A 17,565-nucleotide genomic window follows, 5' to 3' on the forward strand; every position below is an offset into this window, starting at 1 on the left:
TGGACATGGCCACGCAGGTAATTCCACAGCAGGGACTATGGGTAGCCATGGTTTAAAACCAGGGAGTACCTCAAACTGCCCACCTTCAATGAAGAGAGTATGGTCTGTCAGGTCAGGGTCTGAGTGCAGCAGTTTGCACAATCAGCAGGCTCCTAGTTCAACCCTCAAAGACAGGCCAGTCTCCTGCTCTAACTCTCCAATGGCTCCCCAATGTACATAGAATAAAATACAAATTCCTGACCATAGCCTATATAATCCAAGAAGACCTGGCCCTACCTACCCCACTGACCTCATCTCCCACCACGTTGTCCCTCGCCCCCTGCACTCCTGCCACACAGGTCTCTTCATGGTTCCTCTACTGTGCCAACGCTCAGTACGTTGAGCTCCCCTCTCCCCTACGCTCCCCTCTCCCCTACCTGGAATGTTACCCCACGCCCTGATACTCTTATCTGAATCACTTCTCTTACTTCATTCAGGTTTCCATTTAAATGTCACCTTCTGGGACTTCCCTGGTGGTCCAGTGGTAAAGAATCCGCCTTACAATGCAGGGGATGCGGGTTCAATCCCTGGTCAGGGAACTAACATTCCACATGCCACGGGGCAACTAAGCCCACGCGTCACAACTACTGAGCTCGTGCACCTCAACTAGAGAGCCTGCGTGCCGCAAACTACAAAGCGCATGCACTCTGAAACCTGCGCACCACAACTACAGAGCCCACACGCCCTGGAGCCTGCGTGCCACAACTAGCGAAGAGAAAACCTGCACACCACAACTAGAGAGAAGCCCATGTGCCTCAACAAAATATCCCGCATGCCTCAACGAAGATCCCACGTGCCACAAATGAGAGCTGACACAGCCAAAAATTTTAAAAAATAATTTTTAAAAAAATTTATGTCACCTTCTAAGAAGTCTTCCCTGAATGTGCTTAGATAATACTCTTATCACTTTCTATCTCTTCACTTTTCTTTATAGCACTTACTGCTCTCTTGACATTTTTCATTTGTTTAGATGTTGGTTGTTTCCCAATAGGATAGAAGCTTCATGAGAGCCGAGTATCTTAAAAACTAGAACAATGTCTAGCACACGGCACACAGTAAGCCCTCCTTAAATACTCGTTGAATGGATAAGTGCATACTTATGAAGTACCTTGAAGTCTATCAGTGAACAACTTTAATTTGCTTTACTAGTAAGACTTTCCCTTACTTCCAGTTAAACATAGCAAACACATGCATTTATTATCTCTATTCCTTTAACAAATCACATTTAAGCATGAGTAAAGGATTAAGAAAATGTACAGATCCACAAGGACAAAAAGAATAGTCAAGGAGATGACAGTGGATCACAAATACTAACAAACGCTAGGAACAGGGAAAGTAGTTGGTGGAGTGGAAACTGACTCAGCAGGATGAACAAAGCTGAACTCCAAATGACTATAGAGGGGAATACTAATGAGAAACAAGCTAATTCCCCCCCCCCCACCCCCAGAACCCTGGAAGGGCTCAGTAAGATCCCTCAGTTCCACAGAAAGCTGGGTTTAGAAATAGGCTGAAAACCAGAGGCTGGCTGAATACCTGTGGTGCAGCCATGTGACTCATCACATGACCACCACTTCCTCATTCCCTTGCAGGGAAAGTGCAGCTACCAGGCCCCAGACCAGAGACATCAAAACATCTTCACAGCGAGGAGGGAGCCACCCTTCTTCAGTTTGCAAAGAGTAGATTAAATATTGAACCTCAAACCCTCACTTTGTGCCATAACTTTAAAATCAACAACAATAAAAATACTGGAGAAAAGGCATAAATCACACCCACCCCCAAAGAATTCTTGCCTCCAAAACCTGAATGGCCCCAGAAAAGAAACCTATGGATAGTGACACCTGGAGCACCCTCCAAACAAAATGTGTGGGTGCCTATCTAATCACCCCAAAGTAAAATCAAACCAAAAGTTGACAAGCCTTACTCCTGTACAAAAAACATTTGTTTTTGTTTTCAGTTTTAAGTGCTTCATTTTAAAATGTGAACCAACAATAAGGATCATTAGCCATTTGAGAAAAGCTTCCTTATGAAGTAAAGGAACTAAAAGAAACAAGAAGGAACTTGGATAAAACAACACTTATGGAAGCAGCAAAAGAAAACTAAAAACAGCAAAAAACTGCAATTATCACCCTCACAAAAAGAGGACAAACTACTGCATACATGAGACAACAAAAAGTTGCCACACGGTTTGGTCTGGTTCTCCCACCGCTCCACGTCGGGTTGCAAGGCCTGGGCGGAAGAGGGCAGGAAGGGACAGCGCAGGGGGCCCAGTTCCTCGGGGATCTGGAGTGGCCCAGGCTCCACCCAAAGGAAGGGCAGCTCTCCCCAAGGGGCAGGGATGGAGGTACCCAAGAGATGGGCAAGGTTATCAGCTAAACCTGCTCCTGCAAAAGTGGAAACAAAGCCAAAAAGGGAAACGAGAACAGGGGAGCAAAGGGAAAACAGGCCAAAGTGGCTCAAGAACCAAGAAACTAAAGAAAGTTTACTTGCAGAAAACAGAACTGAAAGGGGGAGAGTCCAGCCTCTGATGAAGCAGGAGAGAAAGAAGCCAAGTCTGATGAATATCACACACTAAGTCTTATCAGTGGTCCCTGTCTCACTTCTTGTACAACGCGGAGGAATAACGTTATCAACTATTTCGTAAACACAAGGTTTTTTTAAAGTATATCTAGAAACATTTCTAAGGAGGAAATCCCACCACATCCAATTTTTCAAGACTCAATTTTTTTTTTTTTTGAGAGGTGAGTCATTTGCTGTTGCTTATTTTTCGATACAACCAGAAAATAGTGGGGTAATTGAGTGCAGGAGGCTTTGATTGTCTTGGATGTTCAGCTTAACATGCCATGGATGGGGGTCCTTTTCATTTCCTATTATACAAATCATACTAAATGACAACTTGAAGTCCCAGTCGTGCATTTAATACGCCTTGAACATTTAAAATTACTTCTGTTCTCATGTTGTTTTCAGTAAAATTGTTTCCTAAAGAAAACCACCCCTTGATCTTGGCCCTGCCTGTTAGAACTGCCTGCTCTCTGTAACATCTTTCATCATGCTAGTCCATCTTCCTAGTAACTTTGTTAATGTGCTGTGAAAGACTGAAAATTGGAGTATGTATATGATATTAAAAATTGTGAATTAATGGGACTTAAAATGTAACAGTTTATCAACACTTGAAGATACTGGTACTTGATATCCTCTTACAGAAAAATTTGCTGCCAAATTTTAAGCTGCAATAACTTTAAGAAAGACAACTACATGGTTTTTTAGATGTTCGGTACATATGTCACAAATTGCGTACAAACTGAAATGTCTCTGTACTGATGCTCAAAACAACCAATAAAATTTCAATTAAGAAAGGAAAATAAAAGAAAAAAAAGTTGCTATAAAAGAAAAACAGAAAAAAGTTTCTAAAATGAAAAATAAGATAGCAAAGAAGAAAACAATGTTGAAGAAACAACAGCAGCAACAGCAGCAGGAGCTGGGCAGTGACTACTCGCCACACTGTATTATTACTATGTGACATGCTTTAGACACACTAACTGAATTCTCACAATAATCCTCTACAATAAGTATAATCATTAACCCCATTTGATAGTTGGGGACACTGGCACAGCAAGGTTAAATAATATGCTCAAGCAACTGGTAAGACCTGAAGACAGATCTAAGTTGGAAATCTCCCTGAAAGTAGAAGCAGCAGAAAGAGCTAGAAACAGAAGAGAAAAAATGAAGAAATGATTAGTTCAAGAGCTCCAGTATCCAATTAATTAGGAGTTCTGGAAAGAGACTGGAAAAATACTGAGGGAAGATATTATCAGAGAACTACTGTAAAACAATTTCATAGAACAGGAGGTCGTGAGTTTCTAGATTGAAAGGACCCTCTGAGTGCTCAGTATAATGTATAAAAGAAAAACTACACTAAGAGACATTACTATGAAATTTCAGAACAAAAGGGATGAGGAAAAGATCTTTTTTTAAAAAAAAATTAATTTATTTATTTTGGCTGTGTTGGGTCTTCATTTCTGTGCGAGGGCTTTCTCTAGTTGCGGCGAGCGGGGGCCACTCTTCATCGCGGTGCGCGGGCCTCTCACTGGCGCGGCCTCTCTTGTTGTGGAGTACAAGCTCCAGACGTGCAGGCTCGGTAGTTGTGGCTCACGGGCCTAGTTGCTCCGCGGCATGTGGGATCTTCCCAGACCAGGGCTCGAACCCGTGTCCCCTGCATTGGCAGGCAGGTTCTCAACCACTGCGCCACCAGGGAAGCCCCGAAAAGATCTTAACCATGGAGGTAGGGGACAGAAAAGGCAAGAGAGAAAGAGGGAGAGAGACACTTAAAGAGAATCAAGAATGTAAATGGCCTTCTCAAAGCTGGAAGACAATAAAATGATGCCTTGAAATTCTGAGGTAAAATTATTATTTTCAACTTAGATTTCTATCCCCAAACTATCACTCAAGCATGTGGGTGTAAATAAAGACACGTTTAGATATGCAAGATCTAAAAACAATTCATCTCTGATGCACTCTTTCTTAGGACGTTTCTGGACCATGTTATTTACATTTTTAAAAAAAAAAGGAAAAAAAACCATGAATTCAAGGAAAGAATCCCAAACAAGAGACAAATAAAGGATGACAGCTGTGCAGCAGGCTTAAAAAGCAATCAGTAGGGACTGGAGCAGGTCAGAGGACTTTAGGAGGAATGTTTTCACAGGAAAATAAAGGAAACTGAAAATTCCTCTGATGTATTTGTATGAAGAATAGTATTCAGAGGGTTCTACAACTATATTGGAGATACTAGGAAGTATACGTGATAATGTCATAGTTAGGTAACAGAACATTAATTTATGCAAAGAGGATACACTTTTATTGGGAGAATGAAGGGAAGATATGGGCGTGTGAGGAACTGAATGAAAACTAAAGTTTATTTATATACTAAGTCAAAAAATGTCTAATACCAGAAATGAACTTATTACTGATTTTGCAGAAATAAAGAGGATTTTAAAAGAGTACTATGAACAACTGTATACCAACAAACTGGATAACTGAGATGAAATGGACAAATTCCTAGAAACATACAACCTACCAAGACTGAATCATGAAGAAATAGAAAATCTGAGTAGACCTATAACTAGTAAGAAGATTGAATCAGTAATGAAGCCTCCCCACCCCTCAAAAAGCCCTGGAGCAGCCCTAGTGAATTATACCGAACATTTAAAGTAGAATTAACACCATCCATCTCAAACTCTTCTGAAAGACTGAGGAAGAAGGAACACTCCCAAACTCATTCTATGAAGCTAGCATTGCCCTGATACCAGTCAGGCAAAGACACTGCAAGAAAAGAATACTGCAGATCAATATCCCTTACGAATACCAATGCAAAATTCCTCAACAAAATACAAGCAAACTGTTATCAGCAGCATATTAAAAAGATGATACTGGGCTTCCCTGGTGGCGCAGTGGTTGACAGTCCGCCTGCCGATGCAGGGGACACGGGTTCGTGCCCAGGTCCGGAAAGATCCCACATGCCGCGGAACGGCTGGGCCCGTGAGCCATGGCCGCTGAGCCTGCACGTCCGGAGCCTGTGGTCCGCAACGGGAGAGGCCACAACAGTGAGAGGCCCGCGTACCGCAAAAAAAAAAAAAAAAAAAAAAGATTATACACATGACCAAGTGGGGTTTATTCCTGACAAAATTCAACACCCTTTCATGATAAAAACATCCAACAAACTAGGAATAGGAGGAAACTATCTCAACATAATAAAGGTCATTTGTGAAAAACCCACAGCTAACATCACATTTTGTGATGAAAGACTGAAAAATTTTCCTTTAAGATCAGGAAGCCAAGAATGACTGCTTTCACCTCTTCTACTCAATATACTAGAAGTTCCAACCAGAATGATTAGGCAAGAAAAATAAGTACAAGGCATCCAAATTGGGAAAGAAGAAGTAAAATTATCTTTATTCACAGATGACATGATCTTCCACATAGGAAAATCTAAAGATGTCTCACACACACACACACACACACACACACACACACACACTAGAATAAACAAATTCAGCGAAGTTGCAGGATACAGAATCAACACAAAAATCAGTTGCATTTCTACACCGTTAACAATGATGCTCAAAAAAATTAAGTAAACAATTCCATTTACAATAGCCTCAAAAAGAATAAAATACTGCAGGGGTAGAGGGGAAGAGGGAATGGATGTTAGTGTTTAAAGGGTAGAGAGTTTCAGTTTGGGGAGATGAAAAGTTCTGATGATGGGCAGTGGTGATGGTTACAGAATAAGGTAGTTAAAGCCATAGAACTATATGCTTAAAAATGGTTATAATAGCAAATTTTATATTTTACCACAATTAAAACTAAAAAAAACCTCTCTCCCAAAAAAGGGCAATGTCTAACACTGATTAAAAAAAAAATTGGAAGAAAAAATGTTTTTAATAAAATAAAAAATGAACTTACTGTGTAGTGTAAAAGTCTAGGCTCTTAAGTCACTCAGATATGGCAAAGTAATCTCTCTACCTCTCAGTTTCCCCCACTTAAAGTGGGGAAAATAATACTTTCCTTATAGTGTTAACTGAAGTATTAAATGAGGTGATGAGCTGAGCATAACACCTGGCACACTGTATTATGTAGCTACAGATACATCTGAGAAATAAATACCTTACAAAACTGGAATCAAACTGTATATACTGCATATGTAATCATGCTTTACTGTTTTAGAAAGTATATAATTCTAATTAAAAAGTAGAAGTCACAAATCCCTCTAGTTTTTTTTTTCTCCATTTCTTTTTGTTCTTTTATTTTGGAAAATACCTCTTAATTTTGGTAGTGGCATCTGGTTGCTGTTATGTATTGTTTTTAAAAAATACTTTTATTGAGCTCTAATTCACCTACCATACATTCTACCCATTTGAAGTGTATAATTCAATGGTTTTTAGTATATACACACATATGTGCAACCATCACCACAGAAAATTTTAGAAAAATCTCATCCCCTCAAAAAGAAACCCTGTACTCTTTAGGTATCACTTCCAAAATCCAGCCCTAGGCAACCACTATAACCTATTTTCTATCTCTATAGAGTTCCCTGTTCTGGATATTTCATATGAATGGAATAATATAATATGTTGTCTTTTGTGACTAGTTTCTTTCACTTAGTATAATGCTGTCAAGGTTCATCCATGCTGTAGCATGCATCAGTAATTCATTCCTTTTTATAGCTGAATAATATTCTACTGTCTGGATATACCACATTTTGTTATTCATTTGTCAGTTGATGGACATTTGACTATTTCTACCTTTTGGCTATTTTGAATACTACTACTATAAACATTGGTGCACAAGTTTTTGTGTGGACGTATGTTTTCATTTCTTTTGGGAATATAGCTTGGAATGGAATTGCTGGGTCATGTGGTAACTTCATATGTAACTTTCTGAAGAACTGCCAGACTGTTTTCCAAAGTGGCTACACCATTTTACATTATTACCAGTAATATAGGAAGTTTCCAATTTCTCCACATCCTCACCAACACTTGCTATCTGACCTTCCCCCCACCCCACCCCTCGCCATTCTAGTGGATGTAAAATGGTTATCTCCTTGTGGTTTTGATGAGAGTGGAAATTAATGAAACAGAGAATATAAAAACAATAGAGAAAAATCAATGAAATCAAAAGGCGGTTCTTTGAAAAGGTCAACAAACTGACAAATCTTTAGCTAGACTGACCAAGAAAAAGATTCAAATTACTAAATAGAATCAGAAATGAATGAGGAGAAATTGGTACTGACCTTATTAATAGAAATAAAAAGGATAAAAGAATACCGTGAACAACTGTTGTGACAATAAATTAGATGACTTAGATGAAACAAACAAATTCTCAAAAAGACACAGACTACTGAAACTGACTCAAGAAGAAAAAGACAATATGAACAGACCTATAACAAGTGATGAGACTAAATTTGGAACTAAAAAACTACCTGCAAAGAAAAGCCCAAGCCCACATGGCTTCACTGCTGAATTTTACCAGACATTTAAAGAAGAATTAATATTAGCTCTTCATAAACAATTCCAAAAAACAGAGAGGTCACACAGTTTGCAAGTGGCAGGATCAGGATTTAAACCAGGCCATCTGGCTCCAGAGTCTATACTCTTGACCACTATACTAAACTGTCTCTGTGAATAACTGAATAAATCGGAGCACATTATAGGACATCAAATTGTTCGTTTGTATGATCCAACTTTTGTAGCTTATTTTGGTAATGTGACTTATCTGGTCCATAGGGAAAAAGGTTGTCCTGGGGACTTGAAAGAAAATCATTTACACTATTGACAATGTTGCTCTATCTCATTTATGGAGCAAAAGCGTGGGACCTGCTAAAGCTCCTTATACGTTTTTTTTTGTTTTTTGTTTTCTGTTTTTGCGGTACGCAGGCCTCTCACTGCTGTGGCCTCTCCCGTTGCGGACCACAGGCTCCGGACGCGCAGGCTCAGCGGCCATGGCTCATGGGCCCAGCCGCTCCGCGGCATGTGGGATCTTCCCAGTCCGGGGCACGAACCCGTGTCCCCTGCATCAGCAGGCGGACTCTCAACCACTGCGCCACCAGGGAAGCCCTCCTTATATGTTTTTATTTCAATGACTTCTCAAAACAATCCCATGAGATAATAGGTTCTAGTACTACTCCCATTTTCTAGATGAGAAAACTGAGGAACAAGGCAGTCACCCAGATAGCAAATGGCAGGACCTGGATTTAAACCCCAATCTGTCTGATCGCTAGAGAGCCCCCTTTCCACTATGGAGAGCCTGTCCTCTGGTGTAGCCTGTCTCATGCCTGATCCCTGCAACACTGAGCTCTGGTGAGCAGATCCCCAGTCCTATTACTCACCTGTGTGTGCTTCTGGCAAACAGGCAGGGAAGAGGTATGTTTCTTCACTGTCTGCTGACTGAATAAACAACTGTCCCCAAATGACTGCTAATAACCCCTAATTTAAAAACTTCATTCCCACTCAATTATTGTTTAGCACCAACATGATGAACTGTAGGCTCTCTTACTCATTTCGCTGATTTAATATTATATACAGCTACCACATGTAGTTTAAAGTCATCAAACTTGAAATTTCAAAATAACAGCATGGAAATCTAGGGAATATTTTAAATAGGAAGATTGCTTTTGTTCTCCAAATTAATAATGCCTCCTACTATTTTGGATGTCTCCTCAAAATGTGCTTTTCGCCATGGGAAACAATAGTTGCACTAAGTTAACACATGAAATTCCATTTCTTGATGGAAGTAAGGCATCTGACAGAAAATTTTACCTAGGAAATTTTCTGAATACATACACAAAACTTGTATTATCCTATAAATTACTATAGGTCAGTACTATAGGTTACTTACTATACTAACCTCTTCTCCTAAAGAGTTAGTGATGACTTCTTAAGGCAGTGATCCACATACTAGTCTCCAAGTCAGTCTCAACTGGAAACTGTATTAAATGCAAAATAACCCTAAATATTTGAAAAGCCAACAGTGATTTTCAAGGTAATTGTTCCTAAGACAAACTATAAACACAAGCATTTTAACCCCAATACTTTCACAGCTCTTTAGCTCTTCCAAAAATATATTTAAAAATTTGTAAAATCTATCTGCTTTCATCTTCAGTTAACACTAACCCTTATTTGCCGGGTGAAAGGGATGATTATTATACTGCTGCCTTAAAGTCAATGGTTGATCTAAAATCTGAAAAGTCTGCTCACCAATTTTACTGGTATAAACTGGCATTCGTGTACTTATTTTTTATTTTAAAAAATCCTTTCTTTAAATGTCCATCCTTTGATAAATCTGTGTCTTCACCTTAGAAATACGATTATTGGTTCAAAAACACAAATCTGAATCCTTCTAATGGCTCCTGTTTGCAGCATGATGCATGGTTTATTGGAGGAGCTCTGGAAGAAGTGAAACAGAACTGGGTCAGTGTGCCCTTGGCCAGTTACTTGTCCTTGAGCCTTGGTTTCCTCACCTATTAAATGGGAATTAGCGATCACACCAAACCTCAAAAGGTTGTTCAGGACTGAAGCCCTTGCAGAGGGCCTGGTACAGACTGAAAAGATCTGGCCCTACTTCCCTCCTTTACACCTCGAGTTGCCTGAACATTCCAAGCTACTTCATGTCTCTGTCCTGTCTTTGCATAGGTTTCTGACTTAGGATACCCTCCTCAGCATCTGCCAGTTTCCAACCCTGCTTCCTTAGGTCTGCCTAACAAATGATTACTTGCAATGCAAGACCCACCTCCAGGATTACCTTCTTTGCATGGAGTTTCACGTCTTACCATTTTATAATTACTCCTTAACCAGGCCCAGAGAACACTAAAGGAAGGACCAATGGCTCATTCACCTCCATATTTCTTAGCACTTAGCAAAATCCCCAGTACATGGAAGAAGGTCAACAATGACTGTAGAATGCACAGAATCCGCTTTCCACCATACACAGTATTAACAGAGTATCAACTGTGCAAGAAACTAAGAGCCTTTGACTTAAAACTATACTCACAAGCTTGACAAGCAACATTAGACTCTTAGTTTTTGTTCAAAGTAAAATGTTTAAAGTCACCTCATCGTATGCAGCTAGGCCACCCTATTCATGCAAAGAAACTTTAGGAGCAAATGTTCTTGTCATTTTCATTTTTCTTCAATGGCAGCATCCTGCTTTGGATCTGGCTCACATGCTGACTTCATTGGGACTGTTTTGAAAGAACAGCACACACTGATGTACTTTTCCTTTTAAAAGCAAGGGTGCCAGCTATTTTGCTAGCCCCTGTCACTCACCTCAGCCACCTGCTGGGTCCCCACTCTGTGCTGAACCAGCCCCTCCATATTTGTAGCCATGGTGAAGCAAGATCATTAGAGAACCTGTTTGGAAAGATGTAGCAACTTCTATCAGGTGGAGAGAAACCAGCCTACTTGAAAAACATCAGTAATCAAAATCCTTTTTTGGTACCACCTGGTGCAGATTTTGCCCTCCACAGACAACGAGCTAGCAGACTAAGCATATCTGGATAGGCTGCACCGGCTTCTTCAATTACAGGTACTAATATTAATCAGTAGTAACATTTCAATTGGGAAACAAGACTTGCCCTGGTAAATACAGACAAGATGAATCTGGAACTTTATCAGTTCTCTTGGGTTCTAACAGCTCAGTTCACCTCTCAGGCAGGTGGGAATCGCACCTTTTTGGATAGCTCCTTGTCACAGTGTGCTGAATAAGAAGGTGGCTATCTGAGAAAGGTGTAAGATCAACTTCAATACAGAGCATTAGATTGCTATCAGCAACTGTACTTCTGTTACTAGTGACCAAGCAAGGAGCAAAACCCTGCCCAGGTGCTAACACACCTCACTCATGGGTTTAAAGGCAAACACTATCACTAACAAAGTAAGAAAAGAAGTAAGGAGACTGCATTACTAAAGTGGGCTAAGAACACGGTACTCATAAATTTATCAATTTATATTTTTAAGTCCTCATTAAATTAGAAACCCAGATAATTCAGCTTTATATTATTAGAAAAATTATGCCATCAATTGCCTTAAATTGAGGAAGTTCATCTAAAGTCCAAAAAGCATGCTAGTCTCCTGGGTCAGAATCACTTGAGTGCAAGCAGTGTTGATGAAACACACCCCCTGGTCTCTTCAGGTCATGACATAAAGATCCCCTGAATAGTCCCTAAACCTTTTCCAATTAACTCTACCACAAAGAATTCAGGATAAAGGGATTCCACTTTGGACCTAATTCCTGGACAAAGCAAAGACTTCATTATTGACTGCACAGATCCTATGGTTAATAGGAGTTTAAAGCTCTTGTATAATTTATTTTCAGCATGTATACAAAAAATCTATATAGTCCTTCCAAGTGTGTAATGCATAAAATGCACACACAGTTTATTTGCTTGGCCCCTCCTCAATCACAAACTGGACTATTCTGCAATGCAACTTTACAAAACACTTTCCTATAGTTCTCACCTAAAGTATTATATTTATAAGCACTGATGTCTATAAACTTTTTCACTCTCTGGTAACTTTCTACGTTATTCTATCCAGTATTAGACAGCCACTTCTATTATCATTATTCAGATTATTTTATTGGCAAAATGGTAATGACAGAGAAATGGGAAACCCTGAGTGACAAATATAAAAGAAATATAAATATATAATATATAAATATATATTTATATATAATATAATATATAAATATATATATATATTTATATATATATAAATATATAAATATAAATATAAAAGAAATCGGCCCTGCCTTCAAGGATCAATATCCTCTAAGAGTACATACTGCATCAACTGCTATAATGATACCAGGTCACCAGTGCCAGTGAATCATCTTCTAAGAACAGGATTAGGACCAAGACTGGGGAGGCAGTGTTTCTGGCTATTTATTCTTTTAATAAGTCTTCAAGACTTTTAACTTTTGTTTACTTTTCTTTGTTTCTAGAAGAAAAAGCACAGAAAAACACTGGTCTTTTCCCCTACTCACAGTTTGATTCCAACTAATAAGGCATAGAGGAAAAAAGCATCACTTCACATGTACCAGAAAAGTCAATCAACTGTTGTTAAAAACACAACTATTGCATGTGAAAAGTCCAGAGTTCTAATCTTTTTTTCTCAAAACAGTAAGTAAGAGCTCTCTAAAGAATCAAATGGATGAAGATAGCAAATAGATTATATTAAGAAATAAAACCCAAATATGCAGCTGTGACTATTAATTTTATCACTTTTAGGTGTTATTAGCATTTCTATTGCTGTTAACTGCAGTTTTATGCAAGAAATACATGAACTTGAGTATTACAAAAATATTGTTAGGGAAATATTAGTGAGTATTAGAGTACAGAAATAACAAAGTATTAGAAAGGCATATCTTTCTATTGGGTTTCCCTAAAAGAGGTGCTTGATCCTCCAAGTTTTAAGGTATCACAATGTAAGAAGTAAGTAAAACAACATCCTCTGGTGATGTTAAGAAGGGAGGGAAAACATTTAACAAAGACTATGGGTGTCTGGATGTCAGGATATCAGGGAGTAAGATTCACCCGAGAGCCTGTTTTACTGGCTACCGCAGCCATAGGCTGAGACACATAGTGAGAAGGAAGGGTAAAGCTTTGGAAAGGGTACTGGGAGGTGGTTATCAATGAGGGGGTGTCCTTCAAGAATGAAAAGCTCCAGGGAACAGTGGGTCGTGTCTACATATTCACTAGCACAATATAATTTTGCATTTGAAAAACAAAAAAATCCTATTGTTTTGCCAGTACAAACTAGACAAAGCACTTCAAAACAGCCTTGCTGGTAGAGCTGAGCAGGCTAATGTAAAGAGTAACTAACACTTACTGAGTGGTTACTATACCCCAGGCACTGTATTCATAAGTACTCTGGACTGAACACTAAAGCAGCTCTGGGAACAGAAACCTGAGTCTTCAAAGGCTGGTGCTTGACCCACTCAGCTCCTAACCCTGAAGGACTGCCCCCAACGACCACAATGTTTCCCAATTCATTAACCAAAGAGCTATAAAACCAAGTACCTTAAGTTAAAACAAAACAACAACAACAAACACTACAGAATATTTTCCTATGGTGGTTTTAAACTAATCAAGTTCAACCACCATCAACCCTTTAAAAATAACTAAGCAATAAGTTGGCTGCTGAGAATTAGTAACAACAATAAGAAGGAAAAGAGGAGGAAGAGGAGGAGAAAGTCCTTGTCCTTGAAGAACTTAAGAAGGAAACTACTAAGAGCTGTGCCATGTAGATGCTACAGAGTGTCCGAAGGAAGAAGCACCTCTGAGAGCAATGACAGTTTCACAGGACAGGAGCTGTTTAGACTGGTCTTGAAGGAAAGTGGGAATTTAGCAAGCAAACAGAGGGCGGATGGGAGAGAATTCTAAGCAGAGCTCAAACTGCAGGTTATGAGAATGGCACAGCAGAGGAACAGCAGGCAATCTGGTGGGGATTGTTGGAGAGGTCATGGGAGGAGAGAGGCTGACACTGTAGACAATGAGAACTATCAGAAGTTTGGTAGGGAAATGTAGTGATCACATCTGGATCTTCAAAAAAAAAAAAAAATCCTTTGGGCGACAGTGTGGAGATGATAGAAAAGGACGGTCTATGGGAGGCCAGTTAGAAAGTGGTGGCAACAAAGACTATGGATGCAGGCAGACTCTTAAACTTAACCTGAACTAGTGAGTCCTTGCTGTATAGCACAGAAATGACAACAAGGCACAGTATATAAAAACTGTCATACAGACCACAGAATGGCGCAAGTAAAACTATTATTGCTTGGCCTCATGTGGCAGTAGGTTTTATAACATAAATTCTTTCAAATACAAGTAGATCAATATAACTCTTAACAGCAAAGATACAGAGAACACAATGGTGACTTTAATCAACTCTTCCAGACTTACGAAAAGTGTACAGCTGACCAAACTTTGCAAACTTTTCAGCGGAGGGCTACAAACCCCAGTGACCTGCAGTGAAAGCTAGGTTCGGCCCAGGAGCACCTGAATCCCAGTGAGTTAGAGAACAGCCCAGCTATGCTCTCCACAGGGGCAGGCTGAGAGGCCAATGTCTCAAATAACAATAAACAAATCCTGGGACAAGGAAACTCTGTCTTCACTGACAGGAATGGGTGAGCCTACCTTTCCCTTCACAATCAACTGATTCACATCATCCTTATTTACGTATTACGTGGCCCATAATCATATAACATTCAAAATATTTACTGCCTTGGTAGTTTCTCTTCTAAACAAATATACTGGGTTTAGAGGCTCTGGCAGGCACTAAGTTAATTTCTCTGATACTGAACTGCATGAAGTTATCATTAAGAATAGATCTTAATACATGGGGCTTCCCTGGTGGCGCAGTGGTTAAGAATCCTCCTGCCAATGCAGGGGACACGGGTTTGAGCCCTGTTCCGGGAAGATCCCACATGCCGCAGAGCAACTAAGCCCGTGCGCCACAACTACTGAGCCTGTGCTCTAGAGTCCACACGCCACAACTACTGAAGCCCGAGCGCCTGGAGCCCATGCTCCGCAACAAGAGAAGCCACCGCAATAAGAAGTCCACACACCTCAAAGAACAGTAGCCCCCGCTCGCCTGTGCGCAGCAACAAAGACTCAACGCGGCCAAAAATAGATAAATAAAATAAATTAATAAGGAAAAAAAAAAGAACAGATCTTTTTGTGTGTGTGTGTGTGGTATGCGGGCCTCTCCCTGTTGTGGCCTCTCCTGTTGCGGAGCACAGGCTCCGGACACACAGGCTCAGCGGCCATGGCTCACGGGCCTAGCCGCTCTGCGGCACGTGGGATCTTCCCGGACCAGGGTACGAACCCGTGTCCCCTGCATCAGCAGGCGGACACTCAACCACTGCGCCACCAGGGAAGCCCAGAATAGATCTTAATACAATGTAAAGGGCCTAACACTGTGCCTGGCACACAGCAGGCATGCAATGCATGGGAGCTACTACTAGCACAAATTTCAAAGACATTTGAAAGCAACAACAAACTGTAAAATGCATATTATAATTAGGAATATGTCTCTCATTTTGACATAAGATCCACATGAAATTTAACTACATATGTATATGCATTATATGCTCATACAGCATTTATAACTGATTCTATTAAACTGCACAACTGAGTGAAATGAAATGGCTGAATTAGGATAAATCTCACAAATATTTAAAAATAAACCAATACCGAATAACTATTTGCAAAATACTACTGGGTACAGAACTTCTTGATAGGCACAAGGTATTCAGTGTAAGTTTTACTATGCTAAGATTGTCAGAATTCTCTTTATACTCATGGGAAAATAAAAACAAAAATATAAATAGCCTAAGAATTAAAAAATGAGAAATACATAGCTCAAGACTTGAAATCATAGATCAAGACTTGAAAACAGGAAATGGAAATCAAGTGACAGATTTAGTATAATTTAGTAGATGTTCATCAACATAAAAGATGCTTACGGGGATGTCTCTAAGGTCAAGTTGAGATATACATCCTGTCTGTCAGAAACCCTGACACTAGTTAGACTCAAAGATTACTTACCTTTTGGGTAAGGTGATATCCTGCCCCCACAGGAAACTTGTTTCTTCCATATTACAAGTCTGGGCTACGAGAAAGGGGCAGCGATGGTATGTGGGCGCTGGGGAGATGCGTGAGCAGTGACTTGCAGGGAAGAGAAGTGGCTCTCATCTACATGGAGTTCCTAGCTACCAGAGCAGTGCTACAGGTCTGTGTGTGGAGACCTTTCCTAAAATATCATTGTAGAGTGTGGGTAGCTTTCCTGTTTCACCAAGGGCCCAAGTGTAAGGGTGAAACGCACCTTCTTTGTTTCTATTAGTGTGACCCAGGGGTAGACGGATGGAAGGAAAGCAGGACAGATTTTCTGAGAACCTACAACGTGCCTTATATCAAACTAGGCATCATTTAATCCTTAACATACCTTCTGAGTAGGTATTATTAGCTGCACCAATGCAGACAGAAAAAAACGGAGACTCAGAAGTTTAATCAACTTGTTCCAAGTCATCCAGCTGGAAAGAGGTAAACCTGGGATTCTAACTCAGGTCTCTTTGACTCTAAAACCTCTGCACCAGGGACTTCCCTGGTGGTCCAGTGGTTAAGACTCTGTGCTCCCAATGCAGGGGACCCAGGTTCGATCCTTGGTCAGGGAACTAGATCCTGCATGCGGCAACTAAAGATCCCGTACACGGCACCTAAAAGATCCCGCATGTCACAATGAAGAACCCCCATGCCACAAATAAGACCCGGCGCAGTCAAATAAATGAATGAATGAATGAGTGAATAAAATAAAAAATAAAATAAAAAATAAAACCTCTGCACCACAGCGCCCTTCAAAATAGTTTCCCAGAAGAGGAAGTCAAGAGAAGAGAATTTTAAAGAGTGACAGGAGACCAATTAATTATCCAAAGGAACAAGCTGCTTCCATCAATAAGCTTGATGATTTAATAACTCATTTATATAACCACTAATTCCTAAATATATGATTGATGTTTCAGTACTACTCACAGAAATTTCTGATCTAGCTCCACCAGGACAGTAACATGACAGTTCCTTTAGAACTTGAACACACCTTTCCCTTACAATTTTACCTACATAATAATCATATTGATTCAAACAGTGAGGATAATTTTATCATCATTTTTAAAGTAAAATTTTTTACTGAAGTATAACATGCAAATACAAAAGTGTACAAATCATAAATGAAACAGCTCAATGAATTTTCATTCAGAGACCACCACTCACATCAGAAAATAGAACATTACTAGCACCTTAAAAGGCTCCCTTGTACGCCCTCAGAGTCCCTTACTTCCCTTCTCTCCTGACTTTCACTATCATGGATTCGTTTTGCTTGTTTTTGAGCTGTATGTTAATATATTTTTTGTGTGTCTGGATTCTTTTCCTCATTGTTGTGATAACCATGAGCAGTCAGTGCATTTTCATCCCTGTATAGTATTCCAACA

The 17,565-nt window shown here is 39.9% G+C and overlaps 1 protein-coding gene across 3 annotated transcripts in view; it reads right to left on the reverse strand.

The window, feature by feature from the left end:
* The window catches only part of NR2C2 (nuclear receptor subfamily 2 group C member 2), a 77,359-nt gene that overhangs the window by 52,395 nt on the left and 7,399 nt on the right, over positions 1 to 17,565 (reverse strand). The window contains exon 1 of one of the 3 annotated variants that reach the window (XM_060023104.1): positions 10,854 to 10,939. The exons of 1 other annotated variant lie outside the window; for it this stretch is intronic. In XM_060023104.1, coding sequence (XP_059879087.1) covers positions 10,854 to 10,913 — 60 coding nt within the window. In that variant the 5' untranslated portion in view covers positions 10,914 to 10,939. Of the gene's footprint in view, positions 1 to 9,435; positions 9,900 to 10,853; positions 10,940 to 17,565 lie in introns of those variants that run through there. One more of the 3 variants, XM_060023106.1, reaches the window with a different exon arrangement.

The sequence above is a fragment of the Delphinus delphis genome, chromosome 10 (assembly GCF_949987515.2).
Source record: "Delphinus delphis chromosome 10, mDelDel1.2, whole genome shotgun sequence".
Classification (NCBI taxonomy): Eukaryota; Metazoa; Chordata; class Mammalia; order Artiodactyla; family Delphinidae; genus Delphinus; species Delphinus delphis.